The sequence below is a fragment of the Hemicordylus capensis genome, chromosome 2 (assembly GCF_027244095.1).
Source record: "Hemicordylus capensis ecotype Gifberg chromosome 2, rHemCap1.1.pri, whole genome shotgun sequence".
Lineage (NCBI taxonomy): Eukaryota > Metazoa > Chordata > Lepidosauria > Squamata > Cordylidae > Hemicordylus > Hemicordylus capensis.
In genome coordinates this window covers 330,816,914-330,838,768 of record NC_069658.1, presented here as the reverse complement: position 1 = coordinate 330,838,768, position 21,855 = coordinate 330,816,914, and the positions used below count along the sequence as shown (strand labels likewise).

Genomic DNA, 21,855 nt, shown 5'->3' with positions numbered 1-21,855 from the left:
CTTTCCCATTGCAGATCCAGTGAAATGCCCTCTCCCTCCCTTCAAAGCTGCCATTTGCCACAAAAAAGTTGCTGCCACTGGCACCAATGACAGTTTCTTTTCCAAAATTCATAGCAGTCTTCAGAGAGTCATTTTTGTCAGGACTGAGGCAGGTTAGATATCTGCATCCCATTGTTACAGTTGCCTCCCCGCCCCCTGTGGCTGCAGTTTAAAAGAAACACACATGTTGTCTCATTAGAGGGAGTTTTTTAAAGAACAAAAGTTTTAGCCATTGCTGCTCCTTGGAATTCCAAGTATAATGACTGATTCAAGAGTACCCCATGATGGAGACCCAAGGGAAGGAACTGGCCAGAAGACAGTGGGGCAGGAGGAAATGGGAGACTTGGAGGTCTCCTTTGACTTGACTTTCAGAATTCTCAGCTGACACTGGCCACACTTCTCTGAATGTTTGCGAGGATGAGGAAATTGCAGTTAACTGCAGCTCTCAGATGGCTGAGATCTTTTTTTAGACCTCAGCTTATAGACATCATCACTTCAAAAGCGCATCTAGTCTGTCCTGTGTGTCAACTCACTGGTAACTTTTTCAAACTGATAGTATTTGGATAATAAAACAAAGAAGTGTCTGTCTCACTCCCATTTTGGAAGTTTTAAACATTTTTTAAACCTAATACTTTTATCAGTTTTCATTATAGATTGGAGGTGTTTATTTTGAGTTGAGCAGGGAGTTAGGTTGCCTATAGTGTGCCCTAGGGGTGTGCATGGAACCGCAGAGCTGCGGTCCGGCACTGGGGTGGGGGGTTCCATTAAAGGCGGGGGGGCTTTACTTACCCCTCCCGTGTTTTCCCAACTCCGGCGCCGTATTTACTTGAGAAATCAGGCGGCAGGATACCTCCCTGCCTCCCGCTTCAATCCCCCCTCGGCCGCCCCGTTCAATCCTCCTGCCGCCCCCCCTCAAGCCTGTTTTGTCCTTAGAAAACGGGCGGCAGGATACCTCCCTGCCGCCCCTTTCCCTGCTTGGCTGCAAAAGGATTTAAGAAACCTTCTTAAAGCCTTTTGCAGCCAAGCAGGGAAAGGGGCGGCAGGGAGGTATCCTGCCGCCTGTTTTCTAAGGACAAAACGGGCTTGAAGGGGGCGGCAGGGGGATTGAAGGGGACGGCCAAGTGGGGATTGAAGCAGGCGGCAGGGAGGTATCCTGCCGCCCGATTTCTCAAGTAAATACGGCGCCGGAGTTGGGAAAATGCGGGAGGGGTAAGTAAAGCCCCCCCCCCGCCCTTAATGGAACCCCCCGCCCCAATCCTACCGAACCGCCCCGTGTCCGGACCGGTCTGGAGGCCGGTAGAATGGCTTCTGGACCAGTCCATGCACATCCCTAGTGTGCCCAGCTTTATTATGCAAGGTGGCAAGTGCTGGAGTGGGGAGTTGGGTCTGAGATGTCAAAATCATCTCTGGGTGCAGATGTTTCCCTGTGGGCTTGAAACATGTACTCTTTCCTGCTGCAGCTCCTGAAAAGGTTCCTGGGAAACAGAGAAAGCGAAAGCGGCAGCGGCGTACTTTAACTGCAGCTCCGTATAAAAAAGAAAGGGATGACAGTGGAATAGGAGAAACCCCAGAATCTGAGGTACTGCTAGGCTTTGGGCTCTGCTTACTGGGTGAAACAAAACCCTTGTCTGCTTTTCTTTTCAACATAACGTCAGGTGGAAACAAGCTCTGAAGTAGTGTTGCAGAAGGAAGTATAAAAGGGACCTCTCAGTACAAAAGGGGACACTAAGAGTATTGCATCTCTCTAAACAGTAGCTCGCTTTAAAATACTGCTTTAAGCTGGGTGTTCATTCTTGGAGATACCCTTAGAGCAATGTCACTGTTAGATTCCATTTGAAATTATGATATGCTGAATTTTACTAGATGATCTGGTTTGGCATTTGAAAGGGTATTGTCTAAGGAATCTTTCTATCATAGTCTCTTGATCCTTGCCTTATTCCATACCAGGGCTTCTCAACTTTGGCCGTCCTGCAGATGTTGGCCTACAACTCCCAAAATCCCTGGCTTGTTGGCCACTGTGACTGGGGATTATGGGGCTTGTATTCCAAAAACAGCTGGGGGAGCAAAGTTTAGCAGGGCTGATGTGGGGATGAAAGCTATGTGTGTTGTTCTCACCACAAAGCAATTGATGATATTTTAGTTGTGAAATGGCCTCTCTGCTCTGCAGCATTTCATGGAACCGGGATGTGTATTCTGTCTTTCTGTGGTCTCTTACTAAAATAAAGCAATCTGTATTTTGGGGGTATTCCTAGACAGCATCCCATTATATTAGTTGTTTTTAAGTGGAAGAGCACAACCTTTTAAGAACATAAGAACAGCCCTGCTGGATCAGGCCCAAGGCCCATCTACTCCAGCATCCTGCTTCACACAGTAGCCCACTATATGCTGGTGGAAGCCTACAGGCAGGAGTTGAGGGCATGCCCTCGCTCTTGCTGTTACTCCCCTGCAACTGGTACTCAGAGGCATCCTGCCTTTGAGGCTGGAGGTGACCTATAGCCCTCCAACTAGTAGCTGTTGATAGACCTCTCCTCCATGAAGTGATCCAAACCCTTCTTAAAGCCATCCAGGTTGTTGGCTGTCACCACATCTTGTGGCAGAAAATTCCACAAGTTGATTATGCATTGTGTGGAAAAAGTACTTTCGTTTGTTGGTCCTAAATTTCCTGGAAATCAATTTTATGGGATGACCACTGGTTCTAGCGTTACATGAGAGAGAGAAGAATTTCTCTCGATCCACTTTATCCACACCATGCATGATTTTGTAGACCTCTATCATGTCTCCCCGCAGTCGTCGTTTTTCTAAACTAAATAGCCCCAAGTGTTGTAACCTTGCCTCATAAGAAAGGTGCTCTAGGCCCCTGATTGTCTTGGATGCCCTCTTCTGCACCTTTTCCAATTCTACAATGTCCTTTTTTTAGATGTTGTGACTAGAATTGTATGCAGTACTCCAAGTGTGGCCACGCCATAGTTTTGTATAGGGGCATTATAATATTAGCAGTTTAATTTTCAATCCCCTTCCTAATGATCCTTAGCAGGGAATTGGCCTTTTTCACAGCTGCCACACATTGGGTCAACACTTTCAACGAGCTGTCCACCACAACCCCAAGATCCTTTTCCTGGTCAGTCACCGACAGCTCAGATCCCATCAATGTGTACTTGAAGTTGGGGCTTTTCGTCCCAATGTGCATCACTTTACACTTGCCAACATTGAACCGCATTTGCCATTTTGTCGCCCGCTCACCCAGTTTGGAGAGATCCTTTTGGAGGTACTCACAATCCGTTATGGATTTCACTACCCGAAAGAGTTTGGTATCATCTCCAGATTTGGCCACCTCGCTGCTTACCTATGCTTCTAGATCATTGATGAATAAATTAAAAAGCACCAGTCCCAGTACAGATCCCTGGGGGACCCCACTTCTTACTTCCCTCCATGGTGAAAACTCTCCATTTATACCTACCCTCTGTTTCCTGTCTTTCACGTGTACTTGTCCCCTTATCCCATGACTGCTACGTTACCTCAGGATTCTTTGATGAGGAACTTTGTTGAAAGCTTTTTGGAAGTCCAGGTGTTCTATGTCAACTGGATCACTTTGATCCACACACTTGTTGACGTTAAGAATCCCTGCCCTAAAGGGTCGATGACACTGACATCACGCACCAGGTCCTGGGTGCCACTCAGGATTAAGTCCAAGGTCACCTTGTCTCTGGTTGGTTCCAAGACCAACTGTTCTAGGGCACAGTCATTCAGCGTATCTAGAAATTTGACCTCTTTGTCATGATCTGACTGTGAATTTACCCATTCTATGTGTGGGTAATTGAAGTCACCCATTATTACAGCTTTGCCTCTCCTTGACGCCTCCCTGAATTCCTGCTGCAACTCCCAGTCACTGTCAGCATTTTGATCCAGAGGGCGATAGCATGTCCCCAGTAGCATGTTTCCTTTCAGGCCTTCTGTTGTCACCCATAAGGTTTCTGTGGAGGACTCTGGTCCTCCTAGGTTTTCTTCCTTGTTAGATTCTATCCTTTCTTTAACATACTGTGCTACTCCACCCCCAAAGCGCCCCTCCCTGTCCTTTCTATAGAGTTTATATCCAGGGATAACAGTGTCCCACTGGTTCTCACTGTTCCACCATGTTTCTGTTATGCCCACTGTATCTATTTCTGTGTTAGCAACCAAGCACTCCAGCTCACCCATCTTGCCTCAAAGGCTTCTGGCATCCACCTATACTCTGAATCTCTTACCTGGTGTATGCTATCTCTCTTTGGACTCTTTGACCAGTTGGCACAGCCTTTTGTCTGCTCTTTATGTGGTTCTGCTCTGTCCTCTTCTGTTTTATCTGAATCCTTTGCACCCTTGAACTTTAAAGGATGGCTTTTGCTGAACCAGATACTGCCCAGCTCCTGTTGGCTATTCCCCAGACGTCATGTTAAAAGCTGCCTGGCAACTTTTTGATTTTAAGCGCCAGCAGTCTGGTTCCATCTAGGTTCAAGTGCAGCCCATCCCTTTTGTACAGGCCTTGCTTTCCCCAAAATGTGTCCCAGTGCCTAACAAATCTAAACCACGCCTCCCGGCACCAACGTCTCATCCATGCACTGAAACCCCTCAACTCTGCCTGTCATACTGTACCTGCACGTGGAACAGATAGCATTTCTGAGAATGCTACTTTGGGAATCCTGGTCTTAAATATGCTACCTATCAGCCTAAATTTGGCTTCCAGGACCTCCCGACTATATTTCCCCACATGGTTGGTGCCTACGTGCACCACAACAGCTGTCTCTTCCCCAGAATTGCCTAAGAGCCTATGTAGACACTGTGTGATGTCTGCAACCTTCGCACCAGGCAGCACGCGGGTCACAAACCTATCTCTCTATACCTCTAATGATCAAATTGCCCACTACAAGGAGGCCTCCACTCCCTGGAGGAGTATCCCCTGAGAGGATATGAGCTCATCTTCTATGGAAGGGGTCCCTTCTAAAGGAGCATTTCCCTCTTCCTCAGACTGATGTCCTCCATGCCCGAGACCTTCATTCTCCCTGACAGCAGAGGAGCTACCAGCCCTGGAGTGGGATGTCTCTACCACGTCCCTGAAGGTCTCATCTGCTTGCCCCTCTGACTCTCTGAGATTCTCCAGATCTGCCAACTTGGTCTCAAGGGAATGAACTTGTTCCCTGAGAGCCAGGAGCTCCTTGCACCAAGCACACACCCATGACTTCTGCTCATGAGGCAAATAGTCATACATGTGGCACTCTGCGCAATACACTGGGACGTGCCCCCTCCCCTGCTGGCTTTCTATCTTCATACTGGTTTTGTTGGCTGTTTAGAGTATTTAGAGATAGTTTATTAGGAGGATAGGTCTCAGCTGTAATGGTCAGCTATTTAACTGTCCAAACAGCCTTTCTCAAGAATATGAGGGAGAGATCAGTAAGGATATATGAGGAATGGATTTGTACTTACCTTCTCTCTTCCACCAGGCTCCTTGTGATAACAGGGGCTTGTTCCAAGCTCCGCTGCACACTTCCCGCTAAACCCCCACAAAACTCCCACTGCTCGCTGTGCTCTATTCGTTATGCTCTTGGGCCTACACCTCTTATGTAGAGAGAAGGCTTCCAACTGAGACACAGTATGTGGGTCAAAAGAATGTGGGGCCTCTCACAGCCCTAGCTGACTCCATCCCCTCCATGCAGGGACAAACAAAAACACTGGAGTTTGCTAGCCCTGGCAAATGCTAGCCTTGGCAAATAACACACGCGCATGCACACACACACACGCACACACAGACTAGGACTTATCCCTTAAAGAGAAACCAGCCCCTCAAAATCTCCCCTCCTCCTGTTAGTTAAACATTTTCTTTGTAGGGTTTAGTACCAACAGAAAGGATGCCATAAATTGATATTTCATGTACTGTATTTATTTTGGAGACACGTTTATAACCCGCCCTATTTTCATAGTGAGGCATAAAAATCAGGTCATTGTATGCATGTGAGCTGAAGATTTGACCCTACCTATTTCCTTGGATGTGCTCATTTACAACCAACTTTGCACTGTGTGTCAGATACAAAGACAGCTCTGGGATGGTTATAGAAACTCCAGCGTGGCTGTTTAGTATGGATACTGCAATCGAGATCGCAAACTAGTTGCATTTAATGTATTATATTAAAGTTCAGAATGTTTCTTTCCCTCAGCAAAACCTTAAAGTGGAGCAGTGTGAGGAGAGTTAGCGCCACAGCATGAGGCACCTTCTGCAGGCAGAGTGATTAGGGCTAGAGGCGTTGCATGCAGCTCAGCAAGCAGGTTGGCACAACATCAATATGTTTTGTAGCCAGACTAAGAGCAGCCCAGAGGAGGTTGTAGACTGAAGAGAAAATCTGACTGTCCAAAATCTTGGTTTTCTTTTTTAAAGGAACATACGGCTACTCATGGAAGCTCCAAGGAGACTACTGAAGAAGGGTCTGAAAATGACCACGGAGTGCCTTCATCCAAAAGGATGCAGGGAGAGCGAGGAGGAGGAGCTGCCCTCAAGGAGAATGTGTGTCAGGTAGAAATTTGAGATACTCTGCTTGAATGCTGGTGACTGTGAAGAGGACGTGAAGAGGCAGCTAGACTACCTGGGGACAGATTGTGTTAACAGGAAGCAAGAATCTCCAGCTCTCTCTGGAACTTGCATACATTGCTTTTTGCCCTGAAATAAGCTTTTGCAAACAAGACTCTGACCTTCTGTTGACTTTGGCGTGACTGTATTCTCTCTGAAGTACTTATGTATGCCATCCTAGCAGTTGGAGGTTAGAAAGGAAATGAAGGGAGGTTGTCCAAGAATTGCAATTGTATGTGAAAACTTGCCTTGTAGGAGGGAATTGAATGGAAATTCTGAACTTGGATAGATCACTGGAGTTTTACTGTTCAAGCCACACAAGTGTTGGCTATATGCTTGCACAGAAGGAATAACTATGGAAAGATGTTTCTGAAGACATTTCAGGTGGGGAGCCTCCTGACTGTAGGCTTTGTGTGCTTGAGCAGATGGGAATGTTGGTGTGTTAAAGTCTGTGATCATGCCGTTTCATTTCCTTGTAGATCTGTGAAAAACCAGGCGAGTTGTTGCTGTGTGAGGCTCAGTGCTGCGGTGCTTTCCATCTGCAGTGCCTTGGGCTCTCAGAAATGCCTAAGGGCAAGTTTATCTGCACTGAGTGTTCCACAGGTACGGTCCTGGGTGGGTGAACAGAGCTCCCTAGTAATGTGTGCTGCTCTTGTGCTTTTAAGTCTTGAAGCTGTTGAAAATTGAGGTTGCTTTGCTGTGTGGAGCAGACGGCCATGCTGTCAAATGGACTGGAAACTATCCAGCTCTTGAGTGGTGCTGCCTTCAGCCAGGGCCACTTGTAACTCCCTCCCCCCCCCCTTTTTTTTGGCTGCTTCTCAGAATTCTTTTTCCTTCTGTTCTTTGATTGCTGTTCTCTTCTGCTCTCCTGCCTTCTTATGTAGGGGTGCACACATGCTTTGTATGCAAGAGCAGTGGAGAAAATGTGAAGCGTTGCTTGCTTCCTTTGTGTGGGAAGTATTATCATGAAGATTGTATACAGAAGTACCCGCCCACAGTCATGCAGAACAAGGGCTTTCGATGCTCACTGCACATCTGTATGACTTGCCATGCAGCCAACCCAGCAAATGTCTCTGCATCTAAAGGTATGGTGATGTTTAGGTATATTCCTTTCAACATTCAGTTCAACTACACTTCCATTTGCGGGGATTCCCCCCCCCCCTTTCTATTCTTGGATATTTTGAAGATGGGAATGATTTTCCCCCCCTTTAAATTTTGAGTCTTAAATTATTTTTCAGATTTTTAGAAAAGTAATTCCAATATGTTTCTCTGCTAGGTCGCTTGATGCGTTGTGTTCGATGCCCTGTTGCATACCATTCAAATGATTTCTGCCTCGCTGCTGGGACAGTGATCCTTGCTTCCAACAGCATGATCTGCCCAAATCATTTTACCCCTCGAAGGGGCTGCAGAAACCATGAGCATGTAAATGTCAGCTGGTGTTTTGTCTGTTCTGAAGGTAAGATAGTCTGTGCTGGAGCATTGTAGGCATTACCATATTCTTAATGACTTCCTTAATTTAGAGCAGTGTTTCTCAACCTTTTTGGAGTCAAGGACCGCTAAATTCCTCGTGCAGAGTTTCAAGGACCGCTACATTCTTCATGCGCAGTTTCCCAGACCAGAAGTTAGTAAAGGGGTTTCAAGTTTAAGTTTATCTATCTATCTATCTATCTATCTATCTATCTATCTATCTATCTATCAGACTTCTATACTGCCCCAAACTTGCATCTCTGGGTAGTTTCCAGTTAAAACAATATAAGCATTAAAATCATTAAATTTGGAATCTTTTGCAAACATGGAATATTAGGGGTTCTCAACCTTGGGTCCCCAGATGTTGGTGGACTTAAACTCCCATAACCCCCAACCACAATGGCATTTGGCCATTATGGCTGGGGATTATGGGAGTTGTCCACCAACATCTGGGGACTCAAGGTTTAGAACCCCTGAATCTAAAAGCCTGGGTGAACAAATATTTATTTTATTTTATTTTATTTTATTTTATTTATTAAATTTATATACCGCCCTTCCAAAAATGGCTCAGGGTGGTTCACAACATGATAAAAATAATTAAAACAAATTAACAATTAAAATCAAATGATTAAAACACAGTAAAACCAACAAAACAGCTAAAAGCCCTAAAACAGTATAAAATTAAAACTACACATTTAAAAAGCTGAAAAAGCCTGGGTGGAGAGGTGGGTCTTCAGATGTTTTTTTTAAAATAGTCAGGGATGGGGAGGATCGCATCTCAGCAGGGAGTGCATTCCACAATCTCGGGGCAGCAATCGAGAAGGCACGTCTCCGTGCGGCCACCAGACAAGCTGGTGGTAACTGGAGACGGACCTCCTCAAGTGACCTCAGTGGATGGTGGGGCACATAACGAAGAAGGCGTTCTCTTAAATACCCAGGGCCCAAGCTGTTTAGGGCTTTATAAGTTATAACTAGCACTTTGTATTCTGCCCGGAAACCAATTGGCAACCAGTGTAGCTCCCTCAGCAAGGGAGTAATGTGGTCTCTCCGAGATGACCCGGAGACCAAACTGGCTGCCGCATTCTGAACCAACTGAAGTTTCCAGACTATGTACAAAGGCAGCCCCACGTAGAACGCATTACAGAAGTCCAGTCTGGAGGTTACCAACAAATGTACCACTGTTTTGAGGTCATTGATCTTGAGAAACAGACACAGCTGACGTATCAGCCGAAGCTGATAGAAAGCACCCCTGGCCACCGCCTCAACCTGAGAAACCAGGGAGAGGTGTGAATCCAGAAGTACTCCCAAACTGCGGACCTGTTCCTTTTGGGGAAGTGTGACCCCCCCCATCTAGAACAGGTAGATCAAAATCGTCTCTGGAGTTCTGACCCCGCACAACAAGTACCTCCGTCTTATCTGGATTCAGCTTCAGTTTATTCTCCCTCATCCAGCCCATTACTGCCTCCAGGCAGGCATTCAGGGAAGATATGCCATCTCCTGAAGAAGTTGACATGGAGAAATAGATCTGGGTGTCATCAGCATACTGATAACATCCCGCTCCAAATCCCCTGATGATCTCTCCCAGTGGTTTCATGTAGATATTTAAAAGCATTGGAGAGAGTACGGAGCCTTGAGGGACACCATACTTAAGCTCAGATTTAGAGGAGCAACAGTCTCCAATCGACACCATCTGGAATCTATCCAAGAGGTAGGAGCGAAACCACTGTAAAACAGTGCCTTCCACCCCCAACACCCTCAGACGTTCCAGAAGGATACAATGGTCGATGGTATCGAAAGCTGCCGAGAGATCTAAGAGGACCAACAGAGTCACACTTCCTCTGTCAATTCCCAACTGAAGATCATCCATCAGGCTGACCAAGGCAGTCTCCACCCCATAGCCCGCCCGGAAGCCAGTTTGAAATGGGTCTAGATAATCAGTTTTCTCCAAGACCGCCTGGAGCTGAGAGGCCACCACCCTCTCAGTTACCTTGCCCAGCCACAGGAGGTTGGAGACAGGCCTATAGTTGCTCAACTCTGAGGGAACTGATGTAGGCTTCTTTAAAACAGGTCTAATGATTGCCTCCTTGAGACAAGGAGGCATCCTGCCTTCCCTCAGAGAAGCATTTATGATTTCCACCAGGCCTCCTACAACAGCCTCCCTGCTAGATCGAACAAGCCATGTTGGACAAGGATCAAGAGAACAAGTGGTAGGCCTCACTTCTCCAAGCAGCTTGTCCACATCCTCAGGAGTCACAGACTGAAACCGATCCAGTCGAACCGCATAAGAGGAGTTGTCGGACACCTCCAATTCAGACATCAAATTAATTGTGGAGTCTCCGTATAAGTTGGCCCAGATCTGAGAGATTTTATCTGCGAAAAATTCTTTAAACACGTCACAGCGAATAACTGATGGCTCCAAATTCTGGTTCAGGGAAGTGGGGGCAGATACAAGTCCCCTCACAACCCTGAACAGCTCCGCCAGACGTGAGTTAACAGAAGCAATACGGGCAGAAAAGAACCGCTTCTTTGCTGCACGTATCGCCTGAGCATAGATCTTTAAGTGTGCTCTATGACATAATCTGTCGGATTCAAGTCGAGTCCTTCTCCACTTGCGCTCCAGCCACCTACCTTGCCGCTTCAGCCCCCTTAGATCTTCCGTATACCAAGGGGCCAGTTTTGAAGCAGGTCGGAGGGGACGCTTAGGAGCAATCGTGTCTACTGCCCTGGTGAGCAAGTTGTTCCAATTCTCAACCAGGCTATCAACAGGATCACCGGCAGAGCCAACATTAAATCCCTCCAAGGCTTCTTGGAATCCTACTGGATCCAATAACCTCTTCGGGCAGACCATTCTAATAGGCCCCTTGCCCCTGCAGAGGTGGGAAGTGGCTGTAAGTCCAACCTTAACCAGATGGTGGTCCGTCCATGACAACGGGGAGATTGTAGGAGTCCCCACCACCCTGATCAGAATAAAAGACCAAATCAAGTGTGTGACCTGCAATATGCGTCGGTCCAGAGACCACTTGGGATAGGCCCATAGTTGTCATGGCCGCTATGAACTCCTGAGCTGCCCCAGACAGATTGGTCCCGAAATGAACATTGAAGTCCCCCAGCACCAAAAGTCTGTGAGACTCCAACGCAAGCTCCGCAGCCAAGTCCGTGAGCTCAGTAAGGGAATCCTTTGGGCAGTGGGGCGATCGGTACACCAACAGAAGTCCCAATCTATCCCTGGTCCCCAAACTTAGGTACACACATTCAATATGGTCCGATACCCTAACAGGGACCCTGGTAAGGGAGATGTTATCCTTATAGACCACAGCCACTCCACCTCCCCGCCCATGTCCCCTCACCTGGTCCTCTACAGAATATCCTGGAGGAAGAAGTTGGGACCAGACTGGGCCACCAGCCTCCCCCAACCAAGTCTCAGTAATACACACCAGGTCGGCCTCTTCATCCATAATCAAATCATGGATGAGTTCTGATTTATTTTGGACCGACCTGGCATTGCAGAGGAGCAAGGTAAGGTTATGTGGGTTGTTGGCAGTGCTCCCCGAGGTCGAAGAGCTGGCAGGACAGCCGGAAGGGGAGACAGCTATTAGGTTTCTCACTACCCTTCCCCTGGAATGGTCTGCTGACCTGCCAATGATACTTCTTCGATTCCCCACCACCACCGGAATAGCTGCCCCACATTCAACGAAGGCACTCCCTGACTCTCCATCTCCAGACAAACCTACACACATTGCAACTTCAACCCAATTCTAAAACAACTTAAAAACTAATTGCGCAGAAGCCCCACTATTGAGTACCCCCCTACAAATAGTTAGATAAAATGTCCCGCCCTCGCCCTCATCTCTCCCCCGAAGTGGCTCCCCCAAAGGGGTGACCCCATTTGATGACTCCAGTATGTGCAAGGTGGGGGTGCTTGTGATTACTCAATGCAGAGGGGATGTTGGGCCATTAGAAAAATTCAAAAACTACGAAACCAACATACAAGCAAGCTTTTGAATTCCCCAAAACACTTCATCAGACTGGATGTCAAGCAAAGCAAAAAGGAGGTGCGGAGAGGAGAGCTGGGCAAGTTGTCAGTAGAGCCCGAAGTCTACAGTTTAACCCTCTCTTGATGGAGGTGGAGTTTTAGCCGGAGTTGTGTAGTCATAGGGCTGGATCCAGACCATGTTAGTCAGGACCACCCACTGAAATTAATGTAGTCATCTCTCATTTGTGTCAATGCTGCTTGGTCATGATCACCTGGCTTGATCTGGATCCTGCTCTTGATTGTGCACTTTGTGAGGCGGACCTAATGAAACCCGCGCAGCTCCTCCAAAACTCCTTAAAAACAGTTACGTGCCAGGCGCTGGGAATGTTTTTGTTAAAATGGTGAAAGAAAACATGAAGAAGAGTGGTGGGGACCTGGTGTTAAAGGGAAGGGAGCAATTCTGAGATGGCAGGGGGCGTGGGGCTTTGTAGTGGTGGATGGCTCATCTTCCTCGCTGGGGAGACGAGGCACTGTTCAGGGTGGGCGAGGCAATGGTGCACCGGAGCACGCTCAGAAGGTCGCCTGGGTCCAAGAGCTGCTGCCGCAGTGCTTGCGCACCAGAGTGTAGCTGATGTTCCCCCATTCTCTCTCCCAGCACACGCTTCTGTGCCCCCTCCCAACTCCCCTGCATGCGCCAGTCACACCAGCCTGCCTTTGGGTCACGCAGCTCACGTGGTCCCACATGCTGCCCGTGTGTCGCTGCGAGGCAAGCCAAGGCAGCCCTCCTCCCTTCCTCCACTGCTTAGCCCTCACCACAGCGTGATCCCGGCCAGAGGTTGTCCCCCTGCCCGGCGAGGTCATAAAGGGGACTGCCGTCTTCCACCGGTGGTGCAGACCAGGGGGTTATAGGGGGCCAAAGGACCACAACACCCCACCAATGCAAGAGGGAAACGGCGTTCCCTCTCAAGGTGCCTTGGCCGCAACAGGCAGCTGGTTTTAAATCGGTTGGGATCGGACACGAACCGCGCTGGGCATCAAATCCCCAGGATCACTTCATTCCAGTGCCATTCATCCAATGACCCTTTTGCATGAATGCACAAAATATGGTATCTTGCCTCTCCCCCACACCATGCCGCCTCCCTCCGCCACTTAGCCCTCCTTGGTACATGTGCTTACTCCAGCTCCCTGAGGAAGGTCCACTTGCACTCCCTTTCTGTAAAGCCCGAGCCAAGGCGGCCCTCCTCCCTCCCTCCACCACTTAGCCCTCACCAGGGCATGATCCCAGCCAGAGGTTTCACCCCCTGGCGAGGTCACAAAGGGGACCGCCATCTTCCACCGGCAGTGCAGACCAGGTGGTTACAGGGGGCCGAGGGACCACAACACCCCACTGATGCAAGAGGGAAACAGGGTTTCCTCTCAAGGTGCCTCGGCCGCAACAGGCAGCTGGGTTTCAATCAATCAACCTTTGGCTGCAAATAATGAGCATGCAAGAACCAGCAGCCCTTCAAGTGGCACCCAATGCCATACCTTTTCCTCGATGCCCCCACGCCGCATACATTTTGAAGTTTTAAAGATAAAGATAGCTGTAGGAAGATCTCAGCAGCACGTGGAGGCAAGGCGGAAGCAGGGTCCCGTGCCTCCATGATATTCCTCCTCTCCCTCTTCCGTGCCATGTGCAAAATTGAGGAAGTGAGTGCCTTGATTGTAGTTGTTTGTGGGGGGGGGGGTGACTCCCAGTCAGGGACCGGCACTCAACCCTTCGGGGACCGGCAGCGGTCCAGAGACCGGTGGTTGAGAAACTGGGATTTAGAGGATATTACTGAAGAAGGAAGATGATGGAAACGCTAGTGTTTGCTGTGAATACTCCAGCCAGTAGGAAAAATGACAGCATAAATTTGATATTCTCGCATGGGCTCCATAGACTCATGGCCTGTTACATGTAAACCTTAACATCTAATGAGGCTCTCCACATGAGCAGTGTGGAGAGCCGGATGGGGTTTGTCAGGGAGAGCGGGCTTGTCATCATACAGACGACCATACAGCCCTTCCAGGGTGGCTGGATTGGCCACCCACTTGATAACCAACTCCATCACGGAGCCGGTTGGGGCTGTGGGGATCGGGGGCTGCCCAACCCCTGGAAGTCCCAGAATACCCCACATGAGTTTACAGGGCATTCTAGGAGCTTTGCTATAGTCTCCCAGTCCGGAGTCTCCTCATAGGTCACCGTGGCATGGAGCTGTGCCACGGCGACTCACAATCACAGAAATGGGGTTAGAGGAGTGCTCGCTTCACTAACCTCATTTTAGAGGAGGGGAATTTAGGCAGGCAAGCCACTGGGCTTGCCCACAAGCCTGGTGGTTCCCACGACCACTGGAACGCAGGCTGGGCTCTCTTAGCCTGCTTTCCTGCAGTTGTGAGAATAGCCTCAAATGGGTGGAATTTGATTAAATTCCTCAGAAACTTTTCTTTATTTGTTATATTTTTATCCTACCCTTCCCCCGAGGAGCTTAGGGTAATTTCCCCCATTCCCCATTTACTCTCTTAACAACCCTGAGAGATAGATCAGGCTGAGAAATTGTGACTGCCGTAAAGCTTATTGGGAGATTTTAAGCCTATTCTCACGAGCAGCATAACCCAGGCTAGGGCAGCCCAGCCTGGCTTAGTCTGCTCTTGTACAGTGCCAAGATCCATGCTCATCACATGGTGCATTGTGAGATATCCGAAGGCCAGGGCACATTGTCCCAGCCTCCGGAGATCTGCACTGCCAGGAGCAGCGCAGATTGTGTGGGTGCACCGTGGTGTGCTGAAGAATGGGACGCTGGTCATTTGGGGGAAGATAGGTTCGTCCCTGCCTTCCCGCTGCCGCCGCCCACTGACACTCCTGGTCATGTGAATAGCCCCTTTCTTTCTGATCTAGCCACACCACCACCACCACCCTGGTTCCTACTGGTTCCCTTATACTGTAGAAGAGTTGTGAGTTTCCTGTAGCCCAGAATAGGTTCCTGTTAGTCTAATATAGAGCCCTTTCTCACAAGCAGTGAGAAGGGCAAGAGGGTTAGTGGGGAGGAAGCCCTAAAGAGTTTACATCCCCAAAGATGACCGAGGGTGTCCTCTTCAGCAGGTGGATCACCCGCCCAGACGACTTAACAGTTGCTGCTGGTAACTCACTCTCCTAACCTCATTTTGGAGGGTGGCCACTTAGGCGTGGTTGCTGCTGCGGTGCCGCCAAGATTGGCCCCGATCCTGGTAGTACACACACCCAGGCAAAATCAGGCTGGGCTTCCTTAGCCCGGTTTTGCCTGCTTGTATGAATAGCTTTACGCTCTCCAGAGAAAAACATGCCTGTAGAATTAGGGAGCCAAACAGATTGCTGTGCTTTGCTTTCCTGCATAACTTTCCAAGAAAAATGGAAAACTTATAAGAAACAGAAGCTGCTGGTCTGAGGAAAGGTAGTTGCTGGCATATCTCGATGCAAATAGTTATGGTTGGGTTTAGTACTGATACATTATAGTGGGTTAGGCACACTTGAGGCCCCGCAAGCAAAATGTATAACTTTGGATGACACCAAAGTTGCACTGTTTTGACCCGCTTAGCATCCTGAGAGTTGAGGTGGGTTTTAAGGTCTGGATCAGGTGAAATCCCCTTGCCAAGGGGTGGGAAAGGAGAGCTCGTGTTCCTGTCACCTGCAACTTTTTTCCTCACAGGTGGGAGCCTTTTGTGCTGTGAGTCCTGCCCTGCTGCATTTCACCGGGAATGTCTGAACATTGACATGCCGGAGGGGAGCTGGTACTGCAATGACTGCAAGGCTGGCAAGAAACCACACTACAAGGAGGTGGTCTGGGTGAAAGTGGGGCGTTATAGGTGAGTTTTCTTCATCTCGGTTATTATTCCTGATGAAAATGTGATGACCTTGGTTTTAATTGAACGTAGACACTTAAAGATAAATCTTATTGTAAGCACTAATAAGCAGTGTTCCCTGTAACAGGAATTCCCAGATGTTGTTGACTACTTATTTACTACAACTTCTGACATCCACAACTGCAGTGGCCTTTGGCTGGGGATTATGGGACTTGTAGTCAACAACATCTGGATAATAAGCCCCTCTTATGTGTGTAGTTATTGGCATGTTGCTGCTGCTGCAGTTGCTTCCACCCTGGCAAAAGAATATGTAACATCTTGAAGCAACTATACAATGGATACACTTCCCAAAGTGGTGAACCTAGAGAATAGAAATTCTGAAATGGATCTGTAGATTAATCCCAGTTTTCTGACCTGTCTTCATTACCAGGTGGTGGCCGGCTGAGATTTGCCATCCTAGGACCATCCCTGTCAACATCCAGAAGATGAAACATGTCATTGGTGAATTCCCTGTGCTGTTTTTTGGATCAAATGATTACCTTTGGACCCACCAGGCTCGAGTCTTTCCCTATATGGAAGGAGATGTAAGCAGCAAGGACAAGATGGCCAAGGGAGTTGATGGCATTTACAAGAAGGGTAATTCATTTTCTTTCACTTTTAGGAAGTGCTTTGTAGAACACAATACTCAAACAAAAGTGAACAATACCTGCCTGCCATGTATTTCTGTGGTCTAAAGAAGATAACTACTTTTAGCAAACCTTTTAAAAAGCTGTTGGTGTAATTATGCTTCAAGAATAGCCCTGACTGGAGATTTGCAGTTCTGAATCTTAGCCACTGCACTAGGTTTTGAATATTTTCACTAATATTAATTTAGGCCGAAATAAAGAGACTTTGAGTCAAATAATAACCAAAAACCTATTCTGAGAAAACAAAAGTATTAGGAAGAAAGTGGTTCAATCATCAGTATGCTGAAGACACCCAAATCTATTTCTCCATGTCAACATCATCAGAAGAAGGCATAACTTCCCTAAATGCCTGCCTGGAGGCAGTGATGGCCTGGATAAGGGATAACAAACTGAGACTGAATCTAAATGAGACAGAGGTACTTATTGTGTTGGGTCGGAACTTGGGAGACAATTTTGATCTGCCGGATCTGGATGGGGTCACACTTCCCCAGAAGAAATGGATATGCAATCCAGGGGTGCATCTGGATACAAACCTCTCCCTGGTGTCCCAGGCTGAGGCGATGGCCAGAGGTGTTTTCTTGGGCTGATATGCCAGCTGCATCTGTTTCTTGAGACAAACAACTTCAAAACAGTAGCACATATGCTGGTAACCTCCAGACCTGACTACTGCTCTGTGCTCTGTGTGGGGCTGCATTTGTATGTAGTCTAGAAACTGCAGTTGGTACAGAATGCAGCACCAGGTTGGTCTCTGGGTCATATTGGAGATCGTATATTACTCCCGTACTAACATAACTATACTGGTTACCAGTAAGCTTCCAGGCAAAATACAAAGTGCTGGTCATAACCAAAAGCCCTAAATGGTTTAGGCCCTGGGTATTTAAGAGAACATCTTCTTTGCCATGAGCCCCATTGAGATCATCTGGAGAGGTTTGTCTGCAGTTGCCACCAGCTCGTCTGGTGGCTACTCATGGATGGGCCTTCTCTGTTGCCTCCCCAAGACTCTGGAATGTACTTCCTGCTGAAATATGAGCCTCCCCATCCCTGACAACATTTAAAAGTCTCTCAAGATATTTTTTTTACCCAAGCTTTTTAACTGGACTGTGGTTTTGAATTATTTTAAGGTTTTCATTTTTGTTTTCATTTGCTTTATGTTAATGTAAACTGCCCAGAGATGGAGGTTTGGGGCAGTCTACAAATTAGATAGATAGAAGATATTGCCTGATGTCCGAGTCAACAAATCATGATTTGTGATTGGCCAGCAAACAAGCAGCCTACGAATCTGAAATTGTGGTTTAAACTGTTTTCAGTCCATGGTTGTGCTATAAAAATGGTTTGATGATGTCTGAATGAACAAACCATAGGTAGAGCTATTTCTCTGCTGCCAGATTCCATTGCACCTAGAGGGTAATGCTGAGGAGGTGGAAAATAAAAGCAGGCAGGCAGCTCTATACTGTGGCTTGCCTAATTGCATGGAATTCAGGCCATATTTGACCTGAGCCAGTGTGAGAGTGTTAAGTCTTTCCTGACATGAGACTTCATTTGGTGCAAGATTCCAAAATGGCTTCAAGCAGGTTGGCATTGGTGGGTATTGTTTCACTAATTTGTGGATGTAAAGGTAAAACAAATTATTGCAAGTTGTTTGCATTACAATTACTTTACGTTTTGCAACCCTCCTGGAACAAAGATGCAGTGCAGGAAGACCTCGATATGTGTGGGGGTTCCATTCCCCACTCCAACCATGGATATGGAAACTGTGAATATCAGATTATTGGGGAAATGGGATGGAGGTGTTAGGTTCCTGGTCATTGGGAAAATAATCTAAAATCGGCCAAATTTCGGGGAACAGGGGAGCTACCTACTGTGCTTTGCTGGTCCTCTCAAGTTGAGTTCCCCAAACAGCTGGAAATTGTGGGTGTTTTAAAAAATAAAAATAAAAAACAGAGCCCTTTTGAGACTCCTGAACACAAAATGGCAACCAGAAAGGACCCCCTGAGGTTTATTGAACCCTGAGGTTTATTATTTACCCTGAGGTTTAATAAACCCCTGAGGTTTATTATTTACTGAATTAACCCCATATTTTCTGATATTTCACTTCATATACCGAGGATGGGTGTTAAGTACCCAACTGCAGATACACGAATCTGCGGATGAAGAGTCCACGGATATTGAGGTACGCTAAAGTTTCCTGGTTATTGCTAGGAATCTGGAAATCATAATTCAACTTAGTTCTGCCACAGACTGCAAATGTTCTAAAAGTGCAGGCACTAGAATAGTTCATATTTTGCCTCTTACTATTTGCCTCATTCTGCTCATTCAGCCTCACTTGCTTTTCTATGTCACTGACACAGCATTGCACTGTTTACCAAACCACCCTCTTCTAATGTTTGTCCATTGCCAGTGTTAAGAGGATGGATTTGGAAAAGGCAAAAGCCAGACATTCTGCAAGGTTTAGGATTTGTACACACACACACACACACACCTCAGCAGTTGTAGTCTATGTGGCTGCTCCTGTTTTCCAAATTTCCTACTGATGTCTCACTTCTTTATGTAGTCACATACAGCTACCTTGTGCAAGAATCTGCTTACAGCAATAAAATTACTTGAAAAGTGTATATGAAAGGCAGAATGTATGTTGAATTGTAATGTGGAAGCTTTTTTTTTAACTTAGCTCTGCATGAAGCTGCTGTAAGATTTGAGGAGCTAAAGGCACAGAAGGAAATGAGGCAGTTACTGGAAGACAAGAAGAATGATAAGAAGCCACCTCCTTACAAACACATCAAGGTGAGTGGGTCTGAGCAAGTGTGATGATCCCAGCCCCTTAAACATGGGGAAGAGAATGGGCCATGGAATTGTGTACACCTGCCTTGACCCTTGAGTTAAGGGTTTTATTGGCACCATTGTTAATCATGATTAATGCCAATCAGAGTTTAGCATCTGACACTACACCGCTAAAGAGCCAGCGTGGTGTAGTGGTTAGAGTGCTGGATTAGGACCGGAGAGACCCGAGTTCAAATCCCCATTCAGCCATGAAACTAGTTGGGTGACTCTGGGCCAGTCATTTCTCTCTCAGCCTAACCTACTTCACAGGGTTGTTGTGAAAGAGAAACTCAAGTATGTAGTACACTGCTCTGGGCTCCTTGGATGAAGAGTGGGATATAAATGTAATAATAATAATAATAATAATAATACCAAAATAATCCCAGTGGTAATTGGCGCCCTGGGTGCAGTTCCAAAAGACCTTGAAGAGCACCTCAACACCATAGGGGTCACAGAAATCACCATCAGCCAATTACAAAAAGCAGCTTTACTGGGAACAGCCTATATTCTGCGACGATATCTATAACAATTGACAATAAAATTCAGCCATCCCAGGTCCTTGGGAAGGACTCGATGTCTAGATAAAACAAACCAGTCAATAACACCTGTCTGACTGTGTAAACAAGAAATAATAATATATTATGATTATATTAATAATATAATTATTATATTAATAATAATAAAGTTGAAACCTGCACATTTTGCCCACTGTGATACTTGCTTCTTTCAAAAGTTACATTAGATGAGCCACACAAGAGGTTTCTAGTGGTGCTGCACTGATTCCCAAACTCAGTATTTGTTCAGTGTAGATTATATGGATCAGCTGTCGGTGACAGTAGATTCTACTAATGCTGACCCATAGGAAATTGTCATGTACAAAGCCTGTTCAGAGAAAGGGGGTTGGCATTTAGCTTTGTAGATCAATGAAGCTGCCTGTTATTTCTGGCAACTGTTTGCATCACCTTTGGGAGGGCCCATCTCATCCTTTAAGAACCATTGCAATAGCTGATGACTGAGGTGGAGGATGCAGTTTTGGTGATGGCAGTAGTAGCATTGCTCTTGAAGATGTAGTCGAGGATAAAAATATGCATAAAATCGAACATTCCTACATTACAATCCATTCCTCCAATTAAACTCTAACATGATACCATATTTCATCTATCACTAAAGCAAAAAATGTTGTGTTTACCTTAATCAAAGACTAGTATTTCTCCAAGTTATTTGATGTTAGAAACTGGGAGTCATCTTCCTTTCAGTTAAATACAGGTATAACCTGTACCTAACCTGTATTTTTAAATGGGAGGTCACCTTAAATTCGGAATAATCTTCTATTTGAGTAAATACAGTAATTCTGATTTGGTGATAATGGCTCAGCTAAACCAGCCTGATTACTTGGTGGTATATATTTGTGCTTAAAGGTAAACCGACCCGTTGGCAAAGTACAGATCTTCACAGCAGACCTGTCTGAGATACCGCGCTGCAACTGCAAGCCTGGGGACGAAAACCCCTGTGGCTTAGACTCTGAGTGTATCAATCGCATGCTGCTGTATGAGTGTCACCCTGCAGTCTGCCCAGCTGGGGAGCGCTGCCAAAACCAGTGTTTCACCAAGAGACAGTATCCTGAAGTAGAAATCTTCCGCACACTGGCACGAGGCTGGGGCTTGCAAGCCAAAAGAGAAATTAAAAAGGTATACTCTGTTTTGCTGTCTTAACTTTCCCCCTAGATTTAGTTTTAATACACTAAATTTACTAAATTTTAATTCACAGAACTGAAGTTTGTCTTCATTAGAGCACCAGATTTTTAAAGAGAAGAAATGAGCCATCCTGGTGGATATTTGTAGTTTCCTATGGTTGCATAAGTCGTTAGTCTTTCTGCCCATGTAGAAGTTGGATTCTGTGGTGATGGACCTTGCAATGAACTAAACTGGACCTAGCAAAAATGATGCTATGTGAAGATTTTCTAAGATGTGTTGTTGTGATTGCCTTCCCCTCAACCCTGAATTCTTGAATTTTAAAAATCAGATTAAGACCTTTCTTTTCCAGGAGGCAATTTAACTCTTTGGCACTGCATTTTATCACTGCTGTCTTGTGTCAGTATTTTATATTGTTTATTGTGTTAAACTGAATTTTATTATGTGTTTTGTTATAACCCACTTTGTGGTATTTATATGAAAAGTGAGATTAAAATATCTTAAAATAAAGAAAATAAATAGTCAGTTATTCACCACACAGTCTATTTTAAGAAACAGGCAAAAGGGTACTGCCCTGCTACTGATTCGGATTGTGTGTTTTTATATCAAAATTGTTGTTAATTGATGACTCAAAAGTCATGATATATTTGAATTAGGAAGGTATTAAGAAAAGGGTCCTTAGAGAAATTGATGCTTGAGTTGCCCTGTGATTTTTGCAAAAATTACAGCGGATTT

The 21,855-nt window shown here is 46.4% G+C and overlaps 1 protein-coding gene across 8 annotated transcripts in view; it reads left to right on the top strand.

Moving 5' to 3' along the window:
• The window catches only part of NSD1 (nuclear receptor binding SET domain protein 1), a 104,489-nt gene that overhangs the window by 68,529 nt on the left and 14,105 nt on the right, over nt 1-21,855 (top strand). For all 8 annotated transcript variants that reach the window (XM_053294501.1, XM_053294500.1, XM_053294499.1 and 5 more), the window contains exons 10-18: nt 1,500-1,618; nt 6,440-6,574; nt 7,108-7,231; nt 7,513-7,713; nt 7,905-8,084; nt 15,773-15,929; nt 16,357-16,562; nt 19,281-19,393; nt 20,848-21,117. In XM_053294501.1, coding sequence (XP_053150476.1) covers nt 1,500-1,618; nt 6,440-6,574; nt 7,108-7,231; nt 7,513-7,713; nt 7,905-8,084; nt 15,773-15,929; nt 16,357-16,562; nt 19,281-19,393; nt 20,848-21,117 — 1,505 coding nt within the window. The remainder of the gene's footprint in view (nt 1-1,499; nt 1,619-6,439; nt 6,575-7,107; nt 7,232-7,512; nt 7,714-7,904; nt 8,085-15,772; nt 15,930-16,356; nt 16,563-19,280; nt 19,394-20,847; nt 21,118-21,855) is intronic.